General features: G+C 48.4%; 1 protein-coding gene across 26 annotated transcripts in view; it reads left to right on the top strand.

Moving 5' to 3' along the window:
- Window positions 1-15,626, top strand: part of LOC310660790 (uncharacterized protein) — a 225,900-nt gene that overhangs the window by 106,318 nt on the left and 103,956 nt on the right. For all 26 annotated transcript variants that reach the window (XM_083405894.1, XM_083405902.1, XM_083405895.1 and 23 more), the window contains exon 5: window positions 12,234-12,365. In XM_083405894.1, coding sequence (XP_083262020.1) covers window positions 12,234-12,365 — 132 coding nt within the window. The remainder of the gene's footprint in view (window positions 1-12,233; window positions 12,366-15,626) is intronic.

The following is a 15,626-nucleotide window of genomic DNA, read 5'->3' as shown; positions in this document are numbered from 1 at the left end:
GGGGACCTAAGGATCATCTAGTCCTTAGCCCTGCAATGCACAGATATGCAGCTGTCCCATACAGGGATTGAACCTGGAAGTAATAGTGCCACTGTATTCTGCTCTGGTCAACCTCACCTGGAGTACTGTATGCAGTTCTGGGCACCACAGTTCAAGAAGGACACTGACAAACTGGAACGTGTCCAGAGGAGGGCAACCAAAATGGTCAAAGGCCTGGAAACGATGCCTTATGAGGAACGGCTAAGGGAGCTGGGCATGTTTAGCCTGGAGAAGAGGAGGTTAAGGGGTGATATGATAGCCATGTTCAAATATATAAAAGGATGTCACCTAGAGGAGAGAGAAAGGTTGTTTTCTGCTGCTCCAGAGAAGCGGACACGGAGCAATGGATCCAAACTACAAGAAAGAAGATTCCACCTAAACATTAGGAAGAACTTCCTGACAGTAAGAGCTGTTTGACAGTGGAATTTGCTGCCAAGGAGTGTGGTGGAGTCTCCTTCTTTGGAGGTCTTTAAGCAGAGGCTTGACAGCCATATGTCAGGAGTGCTCTGATGGTGTTTCCTGCTTGGCAGGGGGTTGGACTCGATGACCCTTGTGGTCTCTTCCAACTCTATGATTCTATGAACCTGCAGCCTTGCCGTTATCCGCACCATGCTGCAACCAACTGAGCTATCCAGAAAGTAGACAACAAAAGGAAGGGGGAGATGGAGAGGCAAGAGCAAGATGGGAGCAATATGGGCAAATTTCATCCCCATCTATTTAGGCTTGGTTTCAGTAGGGCAGCCTTCTCCAACTTGGTGCTCTCCAGACATTTTGGACTCCAATCCTATCAGTGCTGTGGTATAGTGTAGCCCAGATCGTCTGGAGGGGGCCATGTTGGAGAAGACTGCAGTTGGTGGGTAGGGATTTCAAGAGGCCGGACACTGTGTAGCTGTGCCTCAGTACAAGACTTGGGGCAAGCATGGTCATAGGAGGAAGCAGAAGAACTTCTGGTGATGATAAGAGGGTAAAGGGCCTTTTGGATCTGGCCAATGGCTAGTCTAGTCCAGAGTCCTGCTCTCACCTTGGCCAACCAATGGGAAGGCCACCGGTGTGCAACAGCAGGCTCCCCACTTCCTGACCGGGCATTCAGAGGCCTCCACCAGTGGAGTTGTAACAGCCATTGTGACTGGCAGCCTTTGGCGTAGTGGAGAGGCTGGGATATTGATAAAGGTAGAAAGATGCATCAACTGCTCCGAATTGGTCAAGGCTTAAGGAGTCTACCTCACCAATAGACTTGACCTGTTTGTTCTTCTCCTGTCTTCTCCTGTCGACTGGTAGAGCATCGAAATATTCTCTCGGAATCGGAGCATCATATCCATGGAGCTTGACATTTCATACAGCGTTTGTGATGCTGCTGTCAAACCATATTCTGATACAAATATTGAACAAAGGAGAACATAGCTTGGCTAATTCTGGTGAATTTATGACAATGCAGCTTCTGTCTAGCTGAAAGAGGAAGAGAGGTGTTGCCTTCAGAGCTGTAGGATTTTCTGCAGTTGCACAAAAACAGTGAACTGTTTTTTATCATAGCAGCTGCCAGAATGATGAGTACAGTGGTACCTCGGGTTACGGACGCTTTAGGTTACAGACGCTTCAGGTTACAGACTCCGCTAACCCAGAAATAGTACCTCAGGTTAAGAACTTTGCTTCAGGATGAGAACAGAAATCGCGCGGCGGTGGCGCGGCAGCAGCAGGAGTCCCCATTAGCTAAAGTGGTGCTTCAGGTTAAGAACAGTTTCAGGTTAAGAACGGACCTCCAGAATGAATTAAGTTCTTAACCCGAGGTACCACTGTATTTAAGACATATTCATCTGGTTGCCAGTGAAAGCAATATATTTACTGAATATAGTGAGCATACATTTTTCTCAATACCTGTTGAGCATAATGATCACACTGACTAGTTATGACATTTAAAAAATCTTTTGGAACCCTTTTTTTTTAAAAAAAAATACTCTTCTGTACTTTTGGATGATGTTGTTTACTCTTTTTTAAAAAAGTGCCCCTCAGCCTTTACCTTCGTGTTATTATTTTGAATATAGATAAAGAGGGCAACTCCCTCTTTTATCTCCCTCTTTTTTTTATATAGAAAAAGAGGGCATCTCCCAGTTTCGAGAGTGTGAGCCAATCTTTTGAAATCAGTCCTTCATGTAAACTTTATTGCCCGAGGACTGATGGATCTTCACAGTTTTCTTCTGCTGAAGATTAATATTCTCCTCTTGTGCCATCTTCCCCCTCCTCCCATGCCCTCCCAAGTCTTGAATTAGCAGCTGGAAAAACAGCTAGTTGCTCATGGGGGGGATGCTTTTAAATGGAGGTTTCCTGGCTTTAAGTTGCTAAGTCTCGGAGCTGCAAGTCCCCTCTCCTTATGCAAATAGCCGCCTTGCTTTGATGTCGTTCATTTCATGTTATTTGGGTGCCCTCTGGAATTAATGGCCTTGCCTGAGCAGCGCATGACGGATTGGGGAGATCTGTTTCTCGCCGCCGCCGCTCGTGCAGCATGTGAATTTGCAGCTCTTTGCCGGTGGGACTTGGGAAGACGAAACTAGGTCAGCGGCGCTTGTGCGTGTGCGAATATAGGCAGAGAAGCGGGCTATAATCTCGGCATTAAACAAACCCGACTGTAAGGGCTGCGGGGGGTTTGCTATTTTAAGCGCTCTCGTCTCCCTGATTGCCAGCGCTCAGCGCAGAGCAAACAGATAGTTGCAGGAGCCTTTGTGCTGGAGCCGAGAGGACGCTTTTTCCCTCGATTGCTTTTGAATGGCGCCCATTTAGCAAGCACAATTCTGTGCTTCCGTGGGCAGGAGGTGGGCAGGGTCATGGGTTTGAGCCCCTGCAATGCAGGGGGTTGGACTAGATGGCTCTGGAGGTTCCTGCCAACTCTATAATTCTCTGATTCTATGATAAGGTGCCCTGCAGAGAGGCAGAAGGGGACTTACCGTATTTTTTGCTCTATAAGACTCACTTTTTCCCTCCTAAAAAGTAAGGGGAAATGTGTGTGCATCTTATGGAGTAAATGCAGGCTGCGCAGCTATCCCAGAAGCCAGAACAGCAAGAGGAATGGCTGCTTTCACTGCACAGCGATCCCCCTTGCTGTTCTGGCTTCGGAGATTCAGAATATTTTTTGTCTTGTTTTCCTCCTCCAAAAACTAGGTGCGTCTTGTGGTCTGGTGCGTCTCATAGAGCGAAAAATACGGTAATTGCTCCTCTTCTCACCAGCGTACCTACGGGACCGCCTCTCCTGGTATGCCCCACGGAGAGCCTCAAGGTCCATAAATAGCAACACCCTAGAGGTCCCGGGCCCTAAGGAAGTTAGATTGGCTTCAACCAGAGCCAGGGCCTTCTCAGCTCTGGCTCCGGCCTGGTGGAACGCTCTGCCTCATGAGACCAGGGCCCTGCAGGATCCGATTTCTTTCCGCAGGGCCGGTAAGACAGAGTTGTTCCGCCTGGCCTTTGGCTTGGAGCCAATTTGATTCCCTCCCTCCCTCTCTTTCTTTCTTCTTTTCCTTCTCCTCCTGCGAGGAGGCTACATTTTAATATTTCAATATTTTAATGTCGTATTTTAATTTTGTTTTTAAGTTGTAATCATTCAACTTGTTTTTATTATTCCTTGTAAGCCGCTCTGAGCCCGGCCTTGGCTGGGGAGGGCGCGGTATATATAAAAAATATTATTATTATTATTATTCTCTCCAGGCTGTTACGCAGGCAATAGCAAATCACCTATAATGTTTAATCTCAGGCTATTCCTTCTTTTCCTTTGAAGCCACAGCCTCATTAGACTTCATAGGACAGATTTCCAGTGGGGTCCAAGAGATCCTGCCTTCCGCTTCCCTGCTCTTGTTCTCACCCACTGCACCTCTGCGGTCTCCGTCCCCGTAACTGCCAGCAGCTCACACAGCCAGGCCTGGCCTTGAGCCACATCTGTGGTCTTTGCCCCGGCCAAACCAAACTTCCTCCCTTGAGAGAAGCTGGGCGGTTGGTCAGCACCCTGTGGCTGGCTTTCTCTTTTCGGCCTGTAAGAGCTGTGTGCGCTCCACAGTTTCACAGCTGGCTGATGGCTTAGGGGCAAAGCGGCAACTGCATTTTTAGCCTGTATTTGTTGTATGGCATGTTGCTTGGCTTGGTTGCATTCTGCCTCTGTTTGTTGAATTTATTACCCGATTGCATTTTATTGATTTGCTTTTGCATCGTGCATTTCCTCCTGGGGTCCAAGAGGCATCTGGTTTTGTCCTGGGAGGGAGATTAGACAGAGCAGATAACTGGCCTGGTGTTACTCAGCGACCTCTAGGTCTGAGCTGCGATTTTAATCCAGGTCTCCCTGATAATGTGGGACGCGGGTGGCGCTGTGGGTTAAACCACAGAGCCTAGGGCTTGCCGATCAGAAGGTCGGCGGTTCGAATCCCCGTGACGGGGTGAGCTCCCGTTGCTCTGTCCCAGCTCCTGCCAACCTAGCAGTTCGAAAGCACGTCAAAGTTCGAGTAGATAAATAGGTACCGCTCTGGCGGGAAGGTAAACGGTGTTTCCGTGTGCTGCTCTGGTTGACCAGAAGTGGCTCAGTCATGCTGGCCACATGACCCGGAAGCTGTACGCCGGCTCCCTGGGCCAATAAAGCGAGATGAGCGCCGCAACCCCAGAGTCAGTCACGACTGGACCTAATGGTCAGGGGTCCCTTTACCTTCACCTCCCTGATCTTAAGAACATATGGAGAACCCTCCTGTATCAGGCCAGCGACACGTCTAGTCCAGCATCCTGCTCTCACCTTGGCCAACCAGATGCCTATTATGGGAAACCTGCAAGCAGGATTTGAACACAGGAGTCCTCTCCCCTCCTGTGGTTTCCAGCAGCTGGTATTCAGAAGCATTGCTGCCTATGAGAGCCAGTGTGGTGTAGTGGTTAAGAGTGGTGGACTCGTAATCTGGTGAACCGGGTTCGCATCCCCGCTCCTCCACATGCAGCTGCTGGGTGACCTTGGGCCAGTCACACTTCTCTGAAGTCTCTCAGCCTCACTCACCTCACAGAGTGTTTGTTGTTGGGGAGGAAGGGAAAGGAGATTGTTAGCCGCTTTGAGACTTCTTCGGGTAGCGATAAAGCGGGCTATCAATCCAAACTCTTCTTCTAACTGTGGAGGCAGAGCACAGCCATCGTGGCTAGTAGCTATCAATAGCCCTCCATGGTGAAGAATGGAGCAGTGCATTCCTCACATTCATAAAAACCTGACCTTGCATTGTTAAAAGTCTTTTTTTAATGTCTCCCCCTAATAACAGTGGGGGAGGTGGTTATACTCAGTACAAATATACCTGGTTACAATTATTAATTTTGCTCTAAAGAAGTCAATGCTTTAAAAGTCCTTGACCAAATCATCTCCTTCACCTTCTCTTTGGCTGGTTCAATGCCCAGACTCGGGCCTTGGCTGCAGAAGATGGTGCTCTCCATCTTCCTTGCCTGTGTGCAGTCATGCAGATGGGATTGACCTTGTGCAGAGAAGCAGTTTGGAAGCCTCTGAAGCTCAGAAAGAGCTTTCTAGCCTTTTGCTTTTAGGCCTCGGTGTCTCTGAGGAACGAAGCCTTTAAGTCAGCTTCTCTTCCAATCTGGTGCCTCCGTTTTGGACTACAACTCCCATCAGCCTCAGCGGGCGGGTTGAGCTCATGCTCACAAAGTCAAAAATACTGAAGATTTTTCAAAGGTCTGGTGGGATGAGGCTAGCGTGTTACGTATGGTAATTCTCTGTGCAAGAATAGTGGCCTGTTAAGTCTGGCGTCATTCTCACGTCCCAGGTGGCTTATACAGCTACACAGATCTCTGCAGAGCAGACAATGAAACAGGCAAATAAATTTGGTTGCTGCCCATAGCCAAAGTTTATTTTTGTGTATGTGCAGGCTTGAGGGGACGCGGGTGGCGCTGTGGGTTAAAGCCTCAGTGCCTAGGGCTTGCCGATCGAAAGGTCGGCGGTTCGAATCCCCGCGGCGGGGTGCGCTCCCGTTGTTCGGTCCCAGCGCCTGCCAACCTAGCAGTTCGAAAGCATATCAAAGTGCAAGTAGATAAATAGGGACCGCTTACTAGCGGGAAGGTAAACGGCGTTTCCGTGTGTGGCTCTGGCTCGCCAGAGCAGCGATGTCACGCTGGCCACGTGACCCGGAAGTGTCTTCAGACAGCGCTGGCCCTTGGCCTCTTTGAGTGAGATGGGTGCACAACCCTAGAGTCTGGCAAGACTGGCCCGTACGGGCAGGGGTACCTTTACCTTTACCTATGTGCAGGCTTGAATCAGCCCCTGGTTAAAGTCTTGAGAATGGTTCGGCCAACTGAGGTTGATGGCTGTTGTCATTTGGGTCCGCCGGTTGTGCATCATAAATCAACCACATCACTACATTCCCCATCCCAGTTAACGCAAGCCATCTTTGGCCTCCACCTGTTCAGAAGCAAGTTTCACACACTCTTACCACAAGATTAGGGTAGCTAATTAAATTTCCCCGAGGATGGCCTGTGGGTGCTTCTTGGGAGTGTCTCCCAACGTCCGCTTGGCACCAACTTGCCTAACTGGCTACCTATAATAGAAGAAGCTTTTGAGAGATTAGTTCTGCTCTAGAGGGATGGACTTACCAGTTCTGCCATGGACAGAAGCGGAGGGCTGCCTGAACTGGATCTGGTAGCAACCACGCACATCTAAAACACGTTGATAAGAATCAATTGAAGATCAAACAGTTACCCGGCACCTGGGAATTGTGAGCTTGTGAGCTTTCCCTCAGGGACCAGAATGTTGAATTAGATGGGCTGTTGGCTTGATCCTGCTGTGCTCTTCTTCTGTTCTGATGTGCTCTTTCTCTCCCCTTGCCCAACACCGGTCTTATAAAACTATCTCCTAATTGTTAGCATGCAGAATTTGGTACATGCTGGTAAGCAAGAGAACCAGGGCGAGAAGACTATTCCCTGTAGTAGGCACAAAGAAGTGGGACCTGCAATAAGTTTATTAAATGTATTTCATGTCTCGTGAGCATGCTGTTATTTAGCAATTCCAGGTTTCCAACCTGTTTTGGGGCCCCCCATTTTTCTTATTTAATTTCAGCAAACTTTGGGATTTCCCCACGTCTACTGATGCTTCCCTCTTGTGTATAGATGGTGATTGGCAGGATAGTACAGTGGTACCTTGGGTTACAGATGCTTCAGGTTACAGACGCTTCAGGTTACAGACTCCACTAACCCAGAAATAGTACCTCGGGTTAAGAACTTTGCTTCAGGATGAGAACAGAAATTGCATGGTGGCGGCAGCAGGAGGCCCCATTAGCTAAAGTGGTACCTCGGGTTAAGAACAGTTTCAGGTTAAGAACGGACCTCCGGAATGAATTAAGTTGTTAACCTGAGGTACCACTGTATCAACAAGTAACTGGAAGTGGTGACTGAAGACAAGTGCAAGCTAAGGAGGCCTCCAGCAGATTCTCTAGTGTCAGCCCCACTGAAAAGGGATCCTCTGTTGCTAAGGCACAAGGTTGCAGGTTCCATGGATCTTGCAGCAGCTCCTGCTTTCTGTCCAAGTGAGTCATTTTGGGGCCGCAGGCAAGTTCATGAAGCCTGCTGTCGTGAGTCTCCCTTAGGCATAGCATCACGAAGCTTGCTCGAAAGGAAGAGAAGTGTAAAAGTGATGCAGAGAGGAGCACTTGAACCAACTAAATGTGACACAGCACAGTTGGATCAGCTAAAATTGCAGCCTGAGATCAGGTAGTACTTAGCTGGCCTTGGGTTTGCTTAGCAATACCAGTCTGCAGAAACGAGTTGGCATCGTCGCTGCTGCTTGTCTCTTTCCCTCTGGTGCTATTGCTACAAAAGGGGGGGGGGGGTTATAAATCCTCCTTTGAATCCAGAGGCCTGCAGAGCATTGGAGAGAAGCTGTTTTATATTTAGCAGCTCATAACAAGAGTTCCTGTGGTACTTCTCTCCCTGCCATATTTGCATGGCTCCCCACTTCCCCCCTGTTCCCAGAATGCCTTGTGTTTCCAGGGAAATTTCCCCTCCCACTGTTTAAAGACAAAGACTTCAGTAGCTTTGGCTCCTAGGGATGCTTCTTCACGCTGGAGGAAAGGCCATCTTCCAACATCGCAGAGCAAATCTTTCCTCTGGTATGACATGATGCAAGTCGCGGCAAGTTAGGACTCCATTTGGCCTCTGCTCCAAGCTCTTCGGGTCTTCAAGCCCTTGACAATTCCTTGCCTGTTTCAGGAAAATTGTTGTTGTTGTTGTTTAGTCGTTTAGTCGTGTCCGACTCTTCGTGACCCCCTGGACCAGAGCACGCCAGGCACTTCTGTCTTCCACTGCCTCCCGCAGTTCAAACTCATGCTGGTAGCTTTGAGAACACTATCTCATCCTCTGTCCCACCATCTTGTCCTCTGTCGTCCCCTTCTCCTTGTTCCCTTCATCTTTCCCAACATCAGGGTCTTTTCCAGGGAGTCTTCTCTTCTCATGAGGTGGCCAAAGTCTTGGAGCTTCAGCTTCAGGATCTGTCCTTCCAGTGAGCACTCAGGGCTGATTTCCTTCAGAATGGAGAGGTTTGATCTTCTTGCAGTCCATGGGACTCTCAAGAGTCTCCTCCAGCACCACAATTCAAAAGCATCCATTCTTCGGCGATCAGCCTTCTTTATGGTCCAGCTCTCACTTCCATACATCACTACTGGGAAAACCATAGCTTTTACTATACGGACCTTTGTTGGCAAGGTGATGTCTCTGCTTTTTAAGATGCTGTCTAGGTTTGTCATTGCTTTTCTCCCAAGAAGCAGGCGTCTTTTAATTTTGTGGCTGCTGTCACCATCTGCAGTGATCATGGAACCCAAGACAGTAAAATCTCTCACTGTCTCCATTTCTTCCTCTTCTATTTGCCAGGAGGTGATGGGCCCAGTGGCCATGATCTTTGCTTTTTTGATGTTGAGCTTCAGACCATATTTTGCGCTCTCCTCTTTCACCCTCATTAAAAGGTTCTTCAATTCCTCCTCACTTTCTGCCATCAAGGTTGTGTCATCTGCATATCTGAGGTTGTTGATATTTCTTCCGGCGATCTTAATTCCAGCTAGGGATTCATCCAGCCCAGCCTTTCGCATGATGAATTCTGCATATAAGTTAAACAAGCAGGGAGACAATATACAGCCTTGCCGTACTCCTTCCCCAATTTTGAACCAATCAGTTGTTCCATATCCAGGAAAATACCGCTCTGGAAGGGATGTAGCTCAGTGGTAGAGTATCTGTTTGCATACAGAAGTCCCAGGTTCAAAGCTTGATGTCTCCAGGTAGGGCTGGGAGAGCCTTCCCCTCTGAAGACCTGGAGAGTTGCTGCCTGTCCGTGTGGACAATACTTAGCTAGATGAACCATTGGTCTGACTCGACATTCCTTCTTTCCACCTTGCTAGCTTCACAGGAGTTTCTCACCCACTGTGGATTACATTTTTAACAGCATGCACAACACGTGGATTATTCTCTCAAACACTTCCCTTGCTGTGCAACCTGATCTCCCCGGTGCAGCGCATGGGGCAGCCTTAAATCTTTGGGCTGTGCCCTCCTTGCCATAGTCAACCGCGTCACTCTCCTCCCTAGCTGTGCAATGGGCAGCAGGCCTTGGAAGGAAGCCACGTTGCCCTTTGCCAAATTTGGGACCTGCGCATGGCAAATGCAAGAAGGGCTTTGAGGCGCTTAAAGGATTTAAAAAATAAATCAGCTGTATAATCATGGATATGTTAAACAAATAGACACGTTGCAAAACCCTGAATGAAAGCGCCTTTCTGGGAGGGTAAGGAATGCTTACGCACCGGCGTTAAGAACTTGCAGTTCGGTAAACAGGGTGCCACTCTGAGTGAGAAGGAAATGATGGCAACAACAGCTTTCATGTAGCATCATCACTGAGGGAGCTAAAATTTTGAGGGAAGGGGGCAGAGATAAATTAGTAAGACCCACCAGTATTGTGGACAATCCAAAGTTGAAAAATACTAAGTGCTTGATCTAAGAGGATGCTTATCTGCGTCAGTTCCTGTGGTTTTTAACTGTAGCATGGTAAGCATAAATGATCCTTGGGGTGCAGACTGGAAGAGAGAGTCACCACTTTCTCTAAAAATAATAAGGTTTGGTGTACAAAGGGTGGGGTGGAAATCTTGTAAGAGAATAAGCACAAGTGCTTTATTATTCTGCGAAAATGTATTCCCCAATTTAAATCATGTTAAATGTGCTTTATTTTCCCTTCCTGATCAAATATTTCTGTTCAGATACATTTGTCCTTTGGAAGACGTATGCGGTCGCTAAGAGACTTCTACTTTGAGTATGGAAGGATAAATAAATATCTATTGTGCAGCGGTCTGCAGACCACAATTCCCTTGCTATATTTGAACATACTTTGCATGGACACCAACATTGGTTGGATACCTGTTCAGGCATTTGAATGGCATCTCTCTTTCTATGGGAAAATTAAGATGGATGTTTATCATGTTGAGAATATGAGCTGATTCTCCCATTTTGTTAATTTCCTTTTTTCTTTAACAAAGCTGCAAGTCAGTTTTAAAAAAGAAGGGTGAGATGCAGATGCAATAAGCAGTCTGCATTATTTTCTGAGAATAGCTATCTGAAAAAAGTTTTGCTGCTTTCGAGGCACATGTTAGCACCCAGCGATGTGACCCTGAAACACAGGATGTTGGTGTTGGCTCTCTCTGCAAAGCGCTGCACTGGTAGCAACCTCCTGTGTCGCTCCAATGGGGATGCATTGGAAACAAAGCAGCTCATTCTGGTATAAAGGCCCCTGACTTCCTGCTTCTCATGAAGACAAGCAGCTGCAGCCCTCCCAGAAGTTTCAGAAACAAACAAACCCAATGCAAACGGTTGCCAATGGCGGAGCGTTTTACATACCAGCCTTTCACTGCGAGGTCTCAGACACAATCCTCTTTGTTCGCTTCTCTTGGACTTATTTACATGAGTAAGCCTCGTGGCTCATTCAGTCATTGGCCGTAGCTATCACTGAAGTGCACAGGGAGAGTGTCTGTGGCCAGAGGTTACCTGCTACGTGCATTGAGGTGATTGCGGTGACATGGCCTTTGGCATGAAACCCACTTGCCTGGTGACGGGGAGGAGAGAAAAAGGGAAGCGAGGGTTAAGTTGCAAATGATGCATTGACTTGGGGCGATGGAGGACAGCTGAGAAAGCTGCTGGTTCTGTGTGACAGCACAGTATTAAGACCAGCTAGTATTGCAAATTGTTCACCAAGGTAGGACTGAGGGGCTGCAGGGAAGTAGGCAGGTGGGGGAAAGGTGTTTATCTGTGTAGAGATTTGTACACATGACAATGAACGTGTCTGTGTTCATGGCAGTGATTATATAAACAATTGTTTTAACATGCTTGCTAGTCTAGGCTGCATCAACAGAAGTGTAGCGTCAGGATCAAGGGAAGTCATGGTACTGCTCGATTCTGTCTTGATCAGATCCCACCTGGAGTCCTCAGTCCAGTTCTGGGCACCCCAGTTTAAGAAGCAAATTGACAATCTGGAACGTATGCAGAGGAGATTGACCAGGATCATCAAGGGCTGGCAACCAAGTCTTGTGGGGAATGGCTGAGGGAGTTGGAGATGTTTAGCCTGGAAAAGAGGAGACTGGGAGGAGCTATTAGAGCCATTTTCAGATATCTGAAGGGCTGTCACGTGGAAGATGGAACAAGCTTGTTCTCTCCTGCTCCTAAGGCTAGGGCTGAACCAATGGATTCAAATGCAAGAAAGGAGATTCCAACTAAACATTAGGAAGAAGTTGCTGATATTATGCACTGTTTGAAAGGGGAGCGAACTGCCTCAAAAGGTGGTGGACTCTCCTTTCTTGGAAAATTTTAAGCAGAGGTTCGATGGCTATCTGAGATTTTTCAGCTGTGATTCCTACGATGACCTTTGTGGTCCCTTCCAAGTCTACAATTGTGTGATTCTATACCGTAAAAGAAACTTCAGAATGCTAAGGCACTACTTGGCTTGACTTGGAAAAGGTTCGCCCATAGGTCGTTGTACAGCGGAGGATTGAATGGAGACATGGATTTGCTTGAGAGAAGGAGGATGACCACTGCTTGCTTCTCTCCATTGTGAAAATTGTCCTTAGTTTAGTGGGCTGTAGCTTGCAGCTCCAACTGAAGTTCTTCTCTAACACAACCAAGGGCTCGATTTGACTTGCCGGTTATCAACGATGCTTTCCTTTTTCTCTTCCCAGTGTCCCCAGGAAAGATCATGGATGAAAAGATGTCCTACAAGGAGTTTCTGGACCGCAATGATTCGTGGACAATGGACGACAGGGCCCATTGCTTTGATCCACAGCCAGCATTTAAGCCCATGGATGTGACAGGTAAGAAGTAGCTGCAGCTTCACTGAGAACGGAAGCACGGAAGCCTGCATTTTTATCGAAATCCCCCTGAAATTTCAAACCTGAACGCCATTCCAGGAACAATGCCTGCTTCCAGAAGTGTTTTAGATTAGTCTCCCCCGCCCCCTTTAGGACTTGCTTGCCTGAAGGAGTTACCTTCCCCATCCATCTCACCAACCCTCTTCATCAGAGTCTGTCCGGGTCCTCTTCTTCACTGCCTAAACGAGGGGTAGCCAATGTGGTGACCTTCAGATGTCATTGGACTACAGCTCCCATCATCCCTCTTCTTTGGCCATGCTGACTGGGGCTGATGGGAAGTGGATTCCAATGACATTTAGAGGCACCGCATGGACCATCCTTGGCCTAAAGCATCTTTCTTCTTGTGGGTTTTTCAGTGGTGGCTTCCATGTGCTCAGAACATTCCACAGGTTGACTATCTGCTGTAGGAGAGAAACGAAAAAAATACTTCAACCATGATTCCACAGAGGCTCACGCACAGACAGCCAATATTTTTCCACTACCACAGGATACTTGGACCTGAGTGCCTTAACTGAGATTCCTACATTGCAGGGGGTTGGACTAGGTAACTGTTGAGGGTCCCTTCCAATCTACAAGTCTATGATTCTATGACTTTTTTCAGTGCACACTCCACCGTGACTCAAAGATCTGTTTCTTTGGGTGTAGTCACAACCAGCTTAGGCCCCGTGAACATACATGTGGAGCTAGGTATGTGAGATGAGCCTGCGAGAATAGGTCAATGGCCCATATAGTCCAGCATCCTGTTCTCACAGTGGCCAAACAGCTGCATATGGGAAGCCTGTAAGCGGGAGCCAGACATCAGAGCAATCTCTCCTCCTGTGGTTTCCAAAAACTGATATTCAGAGGAATGATGGCTCTCACAGCCGAGATCGAACACTGCCGCCATCATTGGTAGCTGTTGATCCTCCATGAATTTGTCTAATCCTCTTTAAAGGGAAACAGGTTGGTGACCATCACTGCCTCGTATGGGAGGGAGTTGCCCTGTTTAACCATGTGCTCTGCTTTATATTGCTGTCCTGAGCATTCACTTCCAACATCTTCTCCTTACTGCCCCCTGCCCAAAGAACCCCTACAATGTTCTGAAAGTAGATAACAACAACAACAATTTATTATTTATACCCCACCCATCTGGCTGGGTTTCCCCAGCCACTCTGGGCGGCTTCCAACCGAATATTAAAAACAATACAGCATCAGACATTAAAAACTTCCCTAAACAGGGCCGCCTTCAGTTGTCTTTTAAAAGTAAAATAGTTGTTTATTGCCTTGACATCTGCTGGGAGGGCGTTCCACAGGGCAGGCGCCACTACCAAGAAGACCCTCTGCCTGGTTCCCTGTAACCTCACTTCTCACAGGGAGGGAACTGCCAGAAGGCCCTCGGAGCTGGACCTCAGTGTCCGGGCAGAACGACGGGGGTTGAGACGCTCCTTCAGGTACACAGGACGGAGGCCGTTTAGGGCTTGAAAGGTCAGCACCAACACTTTGAATTGTGCTTGGAAACGTACTGGAATCAAACGTACTGGAATCAACGTAATGTTGATTCCTCTGTCCGTCAGCCCCTTTCTCTTGTCGCTCGCATCCAACCAAGTTCTAAAAGCTGGCATGCAGAAAAGCTCACCCCAGTAACGTTCCGATCCCATCCGCTGTCCTGGCTCTTTAAATGTTTTCAGCTGCCAGCACCCCAGGCTGCAGGGACAGGGAACAGACCCTCCCTCCCATTCCCCAATGCTGAGACTTCCTCCGTGGTGGGAATGTGGGTGTAAGGACCCTAAAATGGAAACACCATTCCCACGTGCTAGCTTTGGACAAGCAGAGATGGAAAAGTGGGCGTGCTGCTGGGTCAAATGTGCAAAACAGGTCATCGGCGAAGCATGCTTTGCTCAGGTGTCCATCACCCTCAGGCAGTGGCATGGGGCTCCCTTCTCATACCTCTGCTCAGTAAGCTTAATTCCATTAATAAGTCACCTGGAGCAGCGTAGCTGTCATGGATAGTAAAGCTTCCTTGTCTGCTTTGGGAGCATTTGCATGATTTAGCTCTGTGTGCGGCGCTTAATGCCACAGTGATAATTCGTGTGTTCTGGAGCATGAAACAATTGGTCTGGTTGTTCTCTGCCGCTCCCCACCAACCCGATATTCCAGGCTGACGGGGCTCCCTCTGTGCGGAAGCACTTCGCATCTTCTTTGTGCGGCTGCCTGCATGACCAGGTACTCTCTGGACTCCTCAAATCCTTCAAAATTCAATTTCACACAGCGGCTTGGAATGGCTCGTGGGCGCTGGCCTACAAGGCTGGGACAGAGAGATTAGTGTGGAGGGCATACAAATGGCATCAGTTAAACTGATTTATCCCCTATCTCTGCCGTTTTTAAAGCTGCCTCAAATAACCCATCAATCCTGAAAAACGGGGAAATGAGGGGGCCCGTTTGCAAAACCCTAGAATATATTGCAATGAGGGCTCAGTAGCAGTTATTCTGACGTGTGAAAAGAGGCTTTTGGGTAGAACTTGATAGCTGATGTGCAAGAATATGCTCTTCTGTAGCCTACACAGTCTGACTTTTGGGTGTGATTCAGTATCGCTGGCTGTGGGAGCTCAGAGATTTTATATTTACACACAGAATTATATTTCAGGCTTCTGATAGACATCTGGTTGGCCACTGGGAGAACAGGATCCTAGATTTGATGGGTCTTTGGCTTGACCCAGCAGGGATCTACCCACCCGCCCACCCCTGCATCAGACAGCATACCACACAAACTTATTATGGATCCCCCTTTAGAATTTGGATAATCACTAAAAGAATATGTATGTGTCAGGGAACTGCCATCGGAGCTGGAGGCGGAGAGAAGGCTCCAGGGGGATGCCGGAGAGGGTCCCAGTAGGGAGAGAAGCAGCCCATCCGCTGGGGAAGGAAATCAGCGTAACACCAGTGGAGAAGGGGGGCAGATGGGGGAATCGGAGAGGTGGCTCCAGGACTCCTCGCCGGAGACCAGCGGAGAGAGTACAGGTACTCCGCTGCCCACACCCTCCCTGCGCAGAAGACTTCCGCGCAGGGAGAGTAGGAGGAGACTGGGCGTCAAACAGCTCTTATGTTGGAAGAGGTTCAAGAAATGCCCACTGACGGTTTCTGCCAGCGACTGAGGCAGCCACGGAACTTGAGGCTGTCCAGACAGAAAGGGTTCAACCAGGTAACCTAGCCAGCAGTGGCGGCAAC

This window comes from Podarcis tiliguerta (genome assembly GCF_965153285.1).
Source record: "Podarcis tiliguerta genome assembly, chromosome: 12".
Lineage (NCBI taxonomy): Eukaryota > Metazoa > Chordata > Lepidosauria > Squamata > Lacertidae > Podarcis > Podarcis tiliguerta.
Note: the sequence above shows the minus strand (reverse complement) of the source record. Positions and strands in the feature narration are given on the sequence as shown.